The 16,050-nt window shown below is 37.9% G+C and overlaps 1 protein-coding gene across 3 annotated transcripts in view; it reads left to right on the top strand.

The window, feature by feature from the left end:
- LOC119653581 overlaps positions 1 to 12,596 on the top strand; it is a 34,697-nt gene extending 22,101 nt beyond the window's left edge. The window contains exons 4-5 of one of the 3 annotated variants that reach the window (XM_038058327.1): positions 11,679 to 11,947; positions 12,006 to 12,596. In XM_038058327.1, coding sequence (XP_037914255.1) covers positions 11,679 to 11,947; positions 12,006 to 12,324 — 588 coding nt within the window. In that variant the 3' untranslated portion in view covers positions 12,325 to 12,596. Of the gene's footprint in view, positions 1 to 6,213; positions 6,483 to 6,540; positions 7,169 to 11,678; positions 11,948 to 12,005 lie in introns of those variants that run through there. The other 2 variants (XM_038058328.1, XM_038058326.1) reach the window with 2 other exon arrangements.
- Positions 12,597 to 16,050: the final 3,454 nt, after the last annotated feature.

The raw sequence follows: 16,050 nt of genomic DNA, 5'->3' as shown, positions 1-16,050 counted from the left end.
TGTCTTCCTTTATACAAATGCACAATAGTTCGTTACTTTCGAAAAGTATTAAATGAGCCCTTTTATTTGATACCCCACTTTTTTCACTCTCCATTCTCATGTATGGGGAGCCCCTCCCCCCTTAAACTTATCACAAATTGGCGCCATTTGCTATATGTAAAGGGAACATCAGACCACACAACCGTTTCCGAATAAATTGGGTGTGACAGACAGACATCGAACCGATTCTAATAACACAACCCTTAAGAACAAGCTGGACAAGTGTTGCGCTCCAGAGATACACATCCGGAAACAATGACATATATTCATGATTGAGATGTTAACCCCAGTTCGGGTGCACCATAATGATTTTCTTATGCCTTACAGGACTGATGTGCCGGAATGGATTTCATTCATCGTCTTGGGTGTTTGTGTTTGTCTTCCTGCTGTGAGCTTACCATCATCACAGTGTTAAGTGTGATGATAGTGAAACTGAAGCACAATCTGACTGTGTGGATGCCCTATATTCCACCAAGGTGGAAACACTACATCTAAATATTCTGCATTTTCATCATTTTCCTCTTAACGTCCTTGAAATTCTTTTTCTAATCCATCTTTCCATGAATTCTTTCTAATCCATCTTTCAGACTCTACCCTTCGATATGCTCTGGTCCTTATGTATCGGAATCTTTAGGAATTGCATTAACGTAATTTGTTGCAGTCAATTACTAAAAATTATAGTAATATACTATTATTAACTTTATTTGAACAGGTATCGGTATGGAGGGTATTTCGGAGCCTAGGTACCATACAGTGGCAGCCTCGTGATTTTTTTCGAATATTTCGGTTAGGTATATCGCTACAACCGTCTCCGAAAAAAATGCTTGTGATGGACAGACAGACAGTAAACCGATTTGAATAAGTTTAATTTTACACAAAGCCTTAAAAATGCCGCTCTAGTAACCCAAAGAAAATTTACGAAGTCATGGCTGTTGTACCAGAAATATATAATGGCGCTCTGATGATGCCGATTGACCTTCGAATCAGATTCACACTTTTCTACTACCAATAAAATAGTGTACCGTGAAATTCTCTAAGTTGCTTGAAAGCCTAGATCCAATTGGATTGTTGCGGCAACTATTATTGTTTTTATTGCTAATAACATGACGTATAACTCCATGTGTAATATGGAGAACACTTTACCGAAGGGCTGGGTGAAGACTATTATGTCCATCATCGTAAACAACCCATTTCCATTCGTCGATCATTCTTCTCTTTTTGTGAGTACGACAGTATATCTTCTCAAAGACAGATCTGAAAGTTGTATGATCTGCAAGGATTTCCATTTGCGTGGACATACGATTTGGTCGCCTTCCTGTGCATCAACGGTATCAAACGGAAGTGAATATAGGATACATTTCTACCGCTTTATTAATGTTTAGGCACTAGTTGGAGCCCCATGATAAATTAGAAAGCGTGTAGCCGTCACACCTAACATTTTTAGTGAACATAAGTAGATCAAATTTTGTTTACTAGGAAGAAACTTTCTTCGACTGTTTCGGTGAGTTCGTTTCGTATGCGTAAGCTGTAAATCATCTGCCGAACTGTACTCGAGTGGTTGTCTAGACTGTTCGCGAATGCTTGTACAAAAACGCCTTCATAGCACGGTATCCATTGCCAGGAGCTATAAAAGGGGAAAGGGCTCCAGCATGCAAGGAATCCAATTAATTAACAGCGGTCGAGTCTATGTTCCCTTCCCACATCACAAATCGCTGCAAACAAAACACGTGGGCGTAAGGTACTAGTTTGTCCATTGTCCAGTTTGTCTTCTTCGGATTTTAAAATAGAGCGGGTGCAAGTGGTATCGTAGCCATTATAAAATTAAGGTGCCTCTTGATCAGGAGTGCGAAACAGTTAGATATCCGGACACTCGGGCATTGATGTCAAAGCTGTCCCAATAAATGATTTTCCGCTAGAATCTTCGTCTTCGTCGTAGAGGAAATAAACAAAACACCAAAAAATCTTATAATCTTTCTACTGGTTTTGTATGGTTAGGTTGATGATTGTTGATCGTTACCTAGGGTCGTCTGGAGCTTTTTTGAAACCATCATACAAGAACAGTATCGAAAGCTTTATCAAAATCGATGAAGAGTAGGTGAAACGAATATCTAAACTCCGGGTGAACAGGGAGTGTGCTCTACGCAAAAAAGAGAAATTAATGGTTATTATCAGAGCGACATATGATGCACCGGGGTAAAATCTTAGTGAATTTTGAGGTCCAACGCGAAGTTCGCTAGGGTTGTATCTTGTCACCGATATTATTTCTTGTTACGTGGTGGAATTCAATGGACTGGGACCATGACATCTTTCTCAAACATCACCAGACGATGAATCTTAGTCAAATGGCTCTGGATGTAGAAAGAAAGGCAAGTAGAATTGGGCTGAAGATAAACAGCATTAATGGGCGGAGCATCGAAGGCGTCGATCAATTTGTATATCTAGGAAGGCAATAGTCTATTTTTTTTATAAACGTCTCCATTTGATCTAGGTCGAGGGCTGCATGCCTCCTGTCTGGTCTTGTGAAGTATTGAATATGTCCTAAGAACTGGCCTTACTTTCAACATTGTTTGAAATGAAGGAAAATGAGGGATTAAAAGATTTAAGGCTTATTTTACTATGGGAAACGCAACAGAAATGTTATTATTATAAGTGAAACAGTAAATAGTAGATAAGAACTGAAACGAGACGCCTTTATTCACAGAAATTTGGAAGATGAATTTATTGTTGTGCTATTTTATAAGAAATAATTAAATATTTTCAAAATCTTGAGCCAGCGACTATTTCACATTCTTGAATCGAATGCTAATAATATAATTAATTAAAATGACGAGTTTCAATTAGTTAATGAAATAATTGTATTAAAATATTTGTCGTTTTAAATTATAAACATACAATACAAACATTGAGTGAAATTGTGATCACGATGGCGTGCGCTTCTCGATCTGTGGTCCGGGGTGGAATCCTGGCTGTTTCATGGATTTTTGTGTAGGCCTTTCTACTTGTTCCGCTTCTGAGGCTTGGCGCTTGCACAGCATTAATGTAGTAATAAAAATGACCCACAAGCTCGTGGAATGTAGAAAAGTAATAAGAAGTAGGAGATTGTTTGATTGATTGTGCCAAGGTAAGGCCCGGGCTATCAACACGCTATAAAAGATAAATTTGACCAAATATGTCTTGTTGGATGTGAATCAAAGTATTAACTATCAATGTTCTAACGATTCCAAGCAGAAAATCTTCCAAATCTATCGTTACTAGGCTAATAGACCCATTTTAATTTGTCACTGACAGTGAAATGGTTTCCGGTCAGGGAAAAATTAAAATTGATTTCTTGGACAACCCCCAAAAAGTTGGGAAGTTTTGTTAGCTCGAAACGTTAGTACATTGAAATCTATTGTACACATTTTAATTCCCTTCTAGTCAGACTAATTTGGTCCAATTTATCTTTTATAGCGGTTGATATTGATCATTCTTCTGAAAGGCTATAGTCCGGTCCTAACTCAACGAACCAGCAAAGATGAATGTAAATTTAAAAAAATCTAATACTAGATCGCGGGGTTATTATGTTCCCCATAGACAAAACTATCTATATGTAAACTCCATTCTACATACTTTAGAGGTTATTCTGAACCCCACTTATTCTTGACTCTCTGCTTCACATATGAAGGTTAAATTGTGACTTCGCCAATAGTATTGGCCCAAGTGAAAGGTCAGTTTGGTAAGCTTCCCTTCTAGTGCTTAATTTCATAGATACCTCGCCGGGCCGTGTAAAATTTTTATCATGTCTGTTGAAAATTTATTAATTTTCAGAATAGATAAGACTAAATTATAAATAAACAAATGAGGACACTACCAAAAATGCATTAACGATTATACAACAAACGTAATTATTCCATTAAACGTAGCAAATAGATTAGGTTCAGTTGATAAGGTTAATGATAATATTTCAAGTTGACAGTTTCGTTCCGTATGACTGGTGGTTTGTTGTATGGAAGCACTCAGTGCATTTTTTAATAAATAAAACCGGTATTATTTAGGAATTGGAATGACGTTAATAATATTTTTGAAGCATATGAATTTTAAGAGTGTGTCTAAATATAATGTGATTATTATGTATGCGTCGAGAAAGAAGAAGACGTAATATTATTCAACACTAAGAGGGGAAATCTGAGCATCCATTATAATAGCGTCATTCGCATGTTTATCTTATCCACTATCTTCGATCTTGCTTTCTTGAAATTCTATAATCTTCCCTAAATCAAATATGTTTTAACATAGAATTGTCTCGTAGGGGACAGAAGGAGGAATAGAATAGAATTAGGAACAGAATTGCTTTTGTTTGCATTCTGTCGATATTACTCCTTCTTGTCATCGATAATGATGAGGACTTCAATGAATCATGAAATCTTTCTCAAATACCTCGACTCTGCTGATGACATCTATCTGCTCTGGACTTGATCAAATGGTTCTGGATTTGGAAATAAAGACAAGCAGAGTCGGACTGTAGATAAACAACAACAAAGCTAAGGTTCTCAGTCTGCCGAATCATCGCACTCTATCCTATCTATCGGGCAGAACATCTTGGTGGTGGTTTTGTTTCAAATTTGAAAATGCAGATACCTCAGCGACAATATCAAGATGAGGTTGTTCCGCACTCATGTCCCCTCTATGCTGTTATATGGGAGCAGCGCACGGAAAGTTACTGCCAGCCTTCGTAACCACCTGTCTCCGCTTATCATCGGAGTACTGTGGTCTGAGAAAAATTCGAACGATGATCCGAGCCGGCGTAGAGGCCGGTAAATGTGTTGATTAGATGGCGGAAGTGGCAGTGGGTATGTCACATTTTAAAAAAGGGAAACGCTTGCTACGTCATGAACCCACTTTCCCAGAGTGGCTGTGGCGTTATTTTATCTACCCTTTTTACAAGACTGAAGAACTTTGTTTGATGTATGGCGCTGGTGGAAGTAAAACTTTGAATACCTTAAATACAGATGAATCCTACAAATATATTTTGTAGGGGATGGTATCTATCCACGCTGGAATTCGTCAATGAACGGCAGTTTTGTGACGAATTGAAAGAGAAAAATTAAATATAATTTTATTTTAAACGAATTCGTGTTTCATATCTTCCAAGAAATATTGAGATATTTATTTTTTATTTAATTCTTGACGAGTTTGTTTTTACAATGAATACTTCACAGTTGAATTGAGTTTATCCATATGTCATTCAAATGAAAATCCACTATCGTTGAACACAGAGTCTAAGAAATTCCTTGGGTTAGATCTTTTACAATAATTCGGGTTCGACAATCTTGAAGCCCACCGGAAAATTAATTTTCGATTGAGGCTAACATTTATCTATATAATGAAATCATTTATACATTTTCTCATTTTCATCACTGTCTTCAATGTTGCTATCGCTGGAAGCTTCTAATTGCATCACTTGCTGTTAAATGAAATCTGTCACTATCGGAATCAATAAAAAAATTCTCAGGACAACACTCTTTACTTTTCATTATTTTTCTTGTTCTAATTCTATTCTATATCAAATTCAGAGAAACAAAATACAATTTGTCATCGCTACTTCCAATTTCATGGTACTCTTCTTTTGGTGATTCAATTTTTGCCATTTCAGGGTGTTACTTTTAGAATATTTTAAGAAGCGAAAATAAAATGTAATAACGTACATTTAAACGCAATAAATAAATATTATTTAGAAGTCTACCTTTTAAATTTGTAGGTTTGATATAACATAAAATTAGTTTTGTTTTTTACTGTGGTGGCTAAAAGCAGACACACGACCGGAACAGTCAAAGAGCTTACCGGTCCTTTATTAGAAAATGTTTAAAAAAATGACCAAACATATTACCTTTACATTTATTCCACGGAAAAATACAAAGATGAAGAAGAAAATGCATGCATATCTTCAATCTAACAATATACATATATTATGTTACTGCCTCTTTTGGTGTGGTGAATAACCTATAATGAGAGTTATAGGGAGAGTGAATTAATATCGTTTATTACTAACAGTACTACTCGTTACATGGATTCTTTTGTGCTGTTCTTATTATAAGTACAATAATAAGTTGTATATACGCGCTTCTACCGCTTCCTTTCTAATGAAAGTATCGTGACGTATAAAATATTAATGGTGGTGAAAAATAATAATTACAGCTAGTGGCCGCTGACGTCATAAAATTCCTTGAAAGTAACACATGCTTTTCACCACTAATTCTCCATGGATTTTCTGTTGGTGGGTATGTTTGGGGTGAATGCATGGTCCACATGGCAAGAGATATGGATCGCTATCAACCCCTAATCGATCGAATTGTCGCACAAATTTGGGATAGTGCTGCTGATATCACGGAAATTCCTATTGGAGTTCCGAAGTCTATATTTCCACGAAACCCAACACTGCAGAAAGCTCTACGTAATTACACAATGTAAGTAAATCAAGAGAAAGCAATTCCTATTATTGTTGAAATATATTTTCGTCAACAGCTACCACTTGAAGACATTCCACGAACAAGCTACCACTCACTATATACGATCCAGCCAAATGTTTCACAGTACGCTTGTCAAAGCACCGGTGCTGTTCTTCCTATCCAAAAATGACCCTATCGGTGCTGAGAATTCGAATCTATCTGTTCGTGAAACAATGGAATCGCTGGGAATTAAGTGTACATGGAAATGCTGGGATAGGTCAGCTCATGTTATGCATTACAAGCATCATACAAACGAATATCTGGAACATTTGTTTAAACATCTCGAAGAAAACCATGTTGGATGGCGAGCGGAGAAAAGCCGCGCTAAGTTGTAAGAATCTTTCTGATGAATTTTATGGAAAGGAACGGTCTTTTGTATGCTGTGATTAAAAATGAGAAATCTGGGTAAGGCAGTATTGGAGTTGCTGAAAAGAAAGGTCTGGGACATCAAATGGCACGACTTTTTCAACAATTATGCAATAAGTTTTTGAGTTTCTTTTCGAAATTTATTCATAGACTTCCTTTGTGATTAGGTTGATCAAGAGTTATTGTATTCACCAAACGGAACATGTTGTAATTTGATTTTATTGGTAATGTAATTCGTTTAGATTTAATTAAACATTCTTATATTTGAGAAAAAAAAACTTGTTTTTCCTCAACGTGACTTAACCAGTTTCTGAAGTAGCGAAGAATCTAAGGAATAAAGTAAGTGTTCAATGAGAAATTCCGAATCCAAATTAGTATTCACCACTTGGAAAATTCATCGACTATGTAAAATGAAAAAGTACCGAAGCACAATGAATATTAAATTGGAAATAGCCAGCTGCCAACTCCAGCATGGACGATTTTCAATTTACTTGAAAACATTTTTGGAATGTATTATACACATGGCTATAAGCGATTGGAACTGCCAATAAGTCTCATCACGTCAGTTTACAAAAGAAAGAGGAAATATTTTGTGCGATAATACCCACAAGAGGAAATAAAACCTGGATCTGAGTAAAAATGGTACTGTGACGTTGGTTAGGTAGGTTTGGCATAGAAAAATCAAACATTTCACAATATTAGATCAATAAACTAACAACAGTTAAAGGGATTTCAAACGAATGAGTGCGGTTGTACGAATAAAGATTATTCCAACTGAAACTCAGTACTCGTTCGGGTTTTTCTGTATGAAGATGACACGGTTTTTATAAGATAACGGAAAAAATAAAGTGATGAAATCATAAGTTTTCAACAGACATCAATTTCGTCAATGATAATATAATATGACACGTCCTTAGAGCTGCATGTCTGTTGGATTCTATATAGCTCAACTGTATGAAAATCTACATACTATGCAGACCTGCATACAGTGCCATTGGGTGCGAATTTTTTTCAACTATGAAACGGTTAAAAAGTTCGGGATGGTTATCTTTTTAACATACTAAAAGGGGGAATGTTTCAACTAGAGATCTATTGAAGTCCGTGTAAACGTTGCGAAATTGAGAACGCTAGGGAAGCGTGCAGATCAGTAATAATTTCTAGTGAAAGAAGAAGAGAAGCAGAAATTCCGAACTTTAACAAATGGTGACTTATTGATTTAGAGGCTACAGTATAAAACGTAACGGAGCAACCACCACATCTGAAGCGTGCGTTCCGTTGTTTTCTGATATTGCATTTGGATTCTATCGATGATGTTGGCCAATCACTCCACTTGCCATCATGTCTAGAGCGCTTTAGAGAGTAGGTAGGAATACACGATTTTTTGAATTTTGCTGACATTCTTTCCTTTTCTTTATAAAATTTATATTCGCAATGTTTAGGTGGATATAAAAACAGCGACCTCATTTTTCGTTTAGTTCGCTAAGTTAATATTGTTTGCATCCTAAATTATGAAAGCATGGTGTATTTAGTTTAACGCTAATGGTTAATGTATGTTATGAACGCATGATTTATTTATTAGAATGTTGGTGGTGATTATGCCCTAGGGTAACGAATTAAAATAATAAATTTTGTATAAATGCACAGAATTTGTACTTTGTTTTTTTTAGAAATATAGTGGAGTTACATTGTTAGTGCATTTTTGATTTGAGGTCTTCTTTTCCTTCTTTGTCGGGCTTCCACTAGGAACTTATTAAAATGGCACATTTCGATATACGTAGCCCGTGAGTTCCTAAGGAAATTTGGAGACCAACTTATTGATGTGATCAGAGAAAATATTTTTTTCGCCATTGGTTCATAGCATTTTGAATAAAGTGCCAGAGTCCATAAAGCACAATTTCGCTTACTTTACGATGGATATTTTCTTTAAATTCAGCGATATTATTCGGATTGTTAACTTAAAATTTGCTCTCAAGATACCCTGAAGTTCATGGGAGTCAAATATGGTGATGCCGAAAGTTATGCAGTGTAATTAAAATGGTATATCTATCCTTGGTGAAACAACTCACAAAGTGTGGGAAGTGTGATCATTTACCAATATGCAACAACAGTGACAGTTCCCATTACATCTTATGCACCTTTTCAAAAAAAAAAAAATACGGCCCGATTATTCTGTTCACGAAGGACACAACACTGACATTTCTGTGCTTTACAGCACTGATTGAAGTTTTGTTGGGTTACGAGAGGCGATCACTCCGGGATTCACTTATCTATAATATTTAAATGGAGATATTCTTAATCACTACAAAATATATTATCCAAACTGCTAAGTCTCACTTCACACTTGCTCCTGTTTTTAGCCAAAAATACGATGTACTTCCCCAAATGAAAACTTCTTCTTCTTTAGCCTTTGTTCTGTCCATAAAGGTGGTCGGTTCATCTCAATCGACTGCAATGAAGTTGAGAGGCTCTCAAATCCCTATCTAGCATATGAAGCTACTGTTGTTTCGGTCCTTTTGGTTGTTACCCATGACCTCGATGCTCAAACTAATCTTAATCGGAGAGTTCTCGTCAGCGTGAATTACCCATCGATACTATCGAAGGCGTCTTACTCCAAATTTTTGCAATCCCATGACAATCACGGATGTCCTCATTTCAGATGTGCTCATGGCATGTTACGCCACTGCTCCAACGCAACATGTGTGTGTCCATTATCGCGAGGTGTCCTTAATTTTCTTTTATAGTCAGCCAGCCCTCAGAACCAATAATGGAAAGAGGGCGAACCTGGGGTAAATTTTGGATTTGAGGCGTTTGTTGCATGCTGCATGAGGCGATCATTTCACTTTTGGACAACATCTTCTGCATAAAGCGTTGGGCGTTCGATGTCCCATGTTACAGTGTCGGACGATAATGTAAACATTCTGATATAATACTTCTCTTTTTCGAACGATCGTGTTTTCTTGCAATTGGATGGTGCTCTAACTCACTGAGCCAGAGTGTTGGGTCCCAGTCAAGAGCTCAGCTGCGATGTCGTCAGTTTCTCTTGGCTTGACAGTAAGTAAGCAAAGTGCCGTTTTTGTCACTAACACAATAAGAGTGTTCAATATTATGTGTGCTTTGGTAACAACTTTTGACAAGTCGATGCAGATCTCTCTCGACATTCCGAGTGTGCGGTTTATCATCTTTGTAATGGACCGCTCGGGTAATAGGAATCGCTTTCTTTGGTTCTCGGTTGGCATTGTTGATAATTTCATAATTGGCCCGTATTTTATCGACGAGAAGCGAATGGCTCAGTGGTTAGAGTACTAGTCTGTCGATGCGGAAGGTTGCGGTTCAAATCTCACTGGTGGCAGAGGGATTTGTATCGTGACTGGATATCGAATACCAGTCGACTCAGCTGTCATGAATGCATACTTGTGTCAAATTAGGGTAATAACCACGAACGAGCGCAATAATGTTCACATTGCTTGCTACAGTGTACTTATGGTCTTGAATGGCTCTTGTGAGTTCCTTCATCTTACCAGTGATTACAGCAATATTTAGCAGACAAACGCGGATTTGTTCGTCGAGGGCTAATTCGCTTACATCCTGATGCCGTCCATGCGACATGAAGTCTTATTCATTTATCGACAGGACCAAGGCCATCTGCCGCGTCGGCTGAAGCAAAAACTCTAGCATTTCTTCGATCCTTTTTAATCAATGGTGTGATCATTTTTGTAACGACATTGAATACGTTCTCTTCGTCGGTCTCTCACGGAACCTCTCATGATCGTCTACTCTGTCTGTTTTATCCTAGGTGAGCTCACGAGTAAACTCGCTAAAAATATGGCGCGATTGATGGTAATATTCCAACAGCTGCACAAAAGGAAAAGATCCGTTGATGTCTGGAGTGAAGGCTCTTTAGTATGGATCAATTTCCTTCTGGATGTATAGGGTTATTTAGCCTTAGATGGTTCTTCACAAAATCATAATAAATAAAAAAAATAACGTCACGCTGCCGACTTTAATTCGCTAAACCAGCATAAGATGAAAATAAGCATATAAACTGCTTGGGGTGGTTAGTTATATTGACTCTTTGAACCTAATGGTGCTCTTCCAAGCTTGGTGGAGGCAGCATTTGTCCGTTTTCTTCAGTTAATGAGACCTTCAAATAGTTGATATTTTGTTTGTTGAGTAATTCATCAGAATGGCTCTACCATCCGCATCCAAGTGTATATAGGTTCATTTGGACTTGTTGCGGTGTTTCCTGTACTTTTCGAGTTCACAGACTTGTTGCATTTCCTAGGCTTCTTTCTTCTGATGTCACACACGCTTTACTGCTCGACGGAGTTTTCGATGAGCCTGCGATCATCGTGTTCTTTTAGATGTTATTTATTTTCTGGGATGATGATGATGATCTATCTATCTGCTTCTAACCTTTTAGCTTTTTACCGTACTTTGTGATTTTATTATGTTCTTAAAAATAAAAATCTTCAAGTAAATTCCAAAATGTGGTAAATTCCTCAATGCAAACTATTATTAACTTTAAAGTGAGATACTAGGATATGTTTTGAGGTCTATATTTCCTATAGGGATATAATCATAACTTTCTTCTGTTTTGCGTTTAGCCTTTATTTTTGATCTTTGTTTCAGAAAGTATTAATCGAGACCTTGTTTTTTTACTCAACATGATTATATTCAGAGAAAAAATTGCACAAAACCTTAGGAATGGGTTTTTCCTATCCACCCGTAGTTGAAATGAAGCTGTATGTTAAGCAGAATATTAATGCAGATGACAAACAATATTTACAGCTGGTGACTGCTGACGTCGTGAAATTTCTTGAAAGCAACGCAAGCTATTCGCCATTAATTTTGCATGGATTTTCAATCGGTGGGTATGTATGGGGTGAATGCATGGTTGAAATGGCAAAGGACATGGATCGCTATCGACCAATTTTCGAAAGAATTGTCGCTCAAATTTGGGACAGTGCAGCAGATATACCGGAAATCCCTATTGGGTTTCCAAAATCAGTATTTCCGCGAAATCCAATGCTGCAAAATGCGCTACGCAAATATACACTGTAAGTAGATTGACTTAAAGGAATTCCTACGATTATTGAAATATTTTTTATTCAACAGCTATCACTTAAAAACATTCCACGAACAAGCAACCATCCACTACATACGATCCAGTGAAATATTCCACTATACTCTTGTCAGGGCACCAGCTTTGTTTCTTCTATCTAAGAATGATCCAATTGGCTCTGAGAGTTCGAACCGATCTGTTCGGGACGCAATGGAATCGTTGGGCATCAAGTGCACATGGAAATGCTGGGATAGGTCAGCCCATGTGTTGCATTACAAATATCATACGGAAGAGTATCTGGACTATTTATTCAAACATCTGGAAGATAATCATATCGGTTGGCGTGCGGAGAGACTTCGAGCTAAATTGTAAAAATGTGGATTGATATCATGGCGAAATGAAAGCAATTCTTTACGTTGCATTGGAATATGGACGTCACTGAGAATAATAATACCATAGGATGTTATATGACACGATTTTCCCCGACACTTGTATAAAGGTTTTGGTTTTTTGAAAATTTATGCACTGACCTTTTGTGATAAAATTGGCTGAGAATTATCACTTTCACTAAATTCATGCATTTCGTGTAATGTGCCTTAAATTGTAATGTAGGTTTTATTAAATATTTTTAGACCTGAAATAAATTTTGTTCATTATTCAATACTTTTGGAGGCTTCTCCTTAACGATTTATTTAACTGAAAATAATCGGTTTGCACGGATAGGAGGTAGAAAACTTCCCACTCCACTAAAATTTACTACTTTCAAACATATCTCTAATACGATTATTGAAATTCAGTGGTAAGTCTCAATCACGTCTTAATCACGAATCTCCTCTTCCCATAATTTTGAGGAGCTAACTCTTCACCTTCAAGCACTGTTAATGAGAGTTTCATCCCAAATGGGGAAACATCATCGTCCTTTAAGGTATTAAATAGATATGCCAGTAGCTGTAAAAAAAATACCACTTTTTATTGGCATCGCCTTGTTATTGTAACTGACCTCGTAGGCTAGCATGCGTTTGATTTTCTCTGGAAAGTTACTAGGCATTTACATCCTCTGTCCCAAAAGTAACCGAAATCGCTGTATACACATGGAACCAATGCCAGCATTTATTGGTTGACTTACCTAATTTAAACCATAGCAAACCGGTCGGAAAACGAATAATTAGCTAAATGACGATCAAAAATTGTATCGAAAAGAACATTGCAGGGACACATTGAACATACTCGAAATTATGAAAACTTTGTAAAAGCTATTGTTACTTGTCATAAAACGTGGTGTTTTCAGTAAGAATATGAACTAAGCGTCAAAGTGCTGAATGGCGGTCATAAAAAGAAGGAAAGGCGTTAAATGAATTCTAAATTCAAAACAATGCCACAACATTCTGAAAGTACGGTGTTCATTTCAACTGACGTTACTTATTCATCTTGAGTCCATTTTAAGGTTTTATGTGAGACAGAGTATGGTAACGTGGGGTATCAAATATAAGGACTTAATTATTTTCCGAAACCGATCATATTTTCGATATTGGGTCAAACATAAGAGAATGAGGGTTCAAAATGTATGCTCCAAAAAGTGTAATAAGTTTCGTTCTCAGAACCTATCCAACTTAAAAGGCTGAAAACACCTCACAATGGTGCACCCGCACGAAATCTAGGCTTCATCCCATTCCGACATCTCCTCAAATAAAGTTAATAATAGCATATTACAATATTTTATCCCAGAAGTACAAAATTTGGCACCATCATAAGTAATGATATGATATGGTGCTACCATGCAAATGAAGCTGCAACGTTTCTACTGTATATTTGTGGTACTTTTCTCCTCCTTTTTTAAAGTATTTGGGGCAGCACAAGCGGCCTTATTCCGAACTTTGCGAAAATTTTCCATTTGATAGTTTTAAAAATTGGAAATTTTCCCTCAGAGAACGATTTTAGTCTACTCATATCTTGTTTAAGTTTAAATTTAGGCCGGTCAAAAGGGAGTTGAAAAGTTGGGCTTTCCGCTGGGTATAGAGCTTTCTTCACTGAATCGGAATAGAAAGTTTAATAAAATTAGATTAATTATTTCACTAGAGCGCATAATTTTCACTTTGGGTGCAGTTTCTCTCCTACGACTCTGCAGCCATTAGTTCTTCCATTCACATTTGATTAGTTTTATGGTTTTGGACGGTTGTAGTTTGGGATGTTGAGGCAATCTCCGGGTTTGAGGAACGTTTCTTGTGAAAGGAGAAGGTAGATTTTTACTTTTAAAAAGTGCTTTCAATTTCTTATTTTTCCTTTTAACTTCAGATGAGTATTTTAAATTTGATGTTTATTATCTGTTTTGTTCACCATAAATATTAAATTTGGTGAATGTTACGAAGAAGTACGGCGTTGCATCATCTTCGCACCAAGGCTGTCAACCAACCAAAATTTTTCGTGAGTACCGATTGCACGAGATGATATGTAGAACCAGATGGCACGTGATGGTTTGCCAGTCGTGAGCACCGACTGCTAACCCGAATACATGCCTGACTAGCGACCTGTCACTTCAAACATAATGGGGGGCCTACATAATTGGGTGAACTGGCTTCTTCCTGAGAAGGGCTCGAACAAAATAATCTAATTTGTATTCATGATAATCCTTTATATGTAATGCATATAAAAAATTAGCTTAGAATTAAGCATTCGTATTTAAATCTGGTGATCAAAGGGTAGTATAGGTCCCAGGGCGAAACGTGGATTGGTACCCACGATGGAGCATAATACCTGGGAAACGCCGGCTGAACCAACACCAACAGCTCTACTGCCAAACGCTATCTCCACCGCAGGGAGCTCTTTCTTAACGAAAAGCGGAGAAGGATGAAGGCGAGTCTCCCGCGCCTAAAAGCGGGACAAATTGTACCAACTGGTCCTCCAGGTTGGGGGTTGGGTAGGGCTGACACCTCTACACGGAAAATAATGGACTGGACGGATAATACAACGACGAACCCGGCAACGACAAAGAAATAACGATTTGCGCATTTTCTCATGGAATGGGCGCTCCCTGTACAGAGATGAAGCTGCTAGCCGATACTCTGTCCCAATATAGGGCTGATGTAACAGCCTCTCCAGACGGGACCACTTTCAACCAAATTGACCACGTGTTGATCGAACGCCGCCACCTCTCAGCCTTGATGAATGTCAGAACATATAGGGGTCCAATATAGACTCGATCACTATCTCGTTGGCATGATGCTCGGAGCTCGAATAACAACACCACCCAGAATCCCCTCTGACAATCAGGTGAGAGTTAACACTGACGCCATCCACAACACAACCCTCCGCGACACCTATAAGAGGGAAATGGATGCCGCAATAACTGCAGTCAACAGAGGACCTGGAGATGAAGCATCAACAAATGATCTTCACAATCACCTGAAGAACGTTATCATGGATACGGTCACAAGTATACTTGGCCCCAGCCGCAAACGGAGTCGGAACGGCTGGTTTGACGATGAATGTAAGCTAGCAACGACAGACTTCACAGACGGAAAAAGGAAGCCTGGGAGAACCAACAAGTCTGTGAACTAGAAAAGTACAGGGAGCAACCGCACCAGACGCGGAAGTTTTACCAACAAGTCAGCAAGATGAAGCCTTACACACCTCGATGTTCATCCTGCTGAGACAAAGAGGGAAATCTGATTTCCGACAGAATAGGCATATTGGAGCGATGGGTTGAGTACTTTGATGAACTACTGAACAACCAGAACATTGGCGAGTTGGAGGTCCCGCCAACTGAAAACGACGGACAAATACTGCCACCAAGACTGACTAGGCTGAGCCTGACCAATGTGCGAGGCCAGATAAAAGCAGCAGGATCAGTCTCAAGACCATTCGACATCAACAACGGTCTACGACAAGGGGATGCCCTATTATGCGTCCTCTTTAACCTGGCCCTCGAGAAAGTGATCCGTGATGTTGAGGTAAATGCAAAGAGGCTTCACTTCAGGCAAATCAGCAACAGATCAGATTTTCTCTCTGCGGCAAGCGATGGAAAAACTGTTGGAATATGGACATCAGTTGCAGCTTTTTCTGATTTTGAGAACATCCTAACTATAATAGCTTCCTAGATAT

Source organism: Hermetia illucens, chromosome 4, assembly GCF_905115235.1.
Source record: "Hermetia illucens chromosome 4, iHerIll2.2.curated.20191125, whole genome shotgun sequence".
NCBI lineage: Eukaryota > Metazoa > Arthropoda > Insecta > Diptera > Stratiomyidae > Hermetia > Hermetia illucens.
Note: the sequence above shows the minus strand (reverse complement) of the source record. Positions and strands in the feature narration are given on the sequence as shown.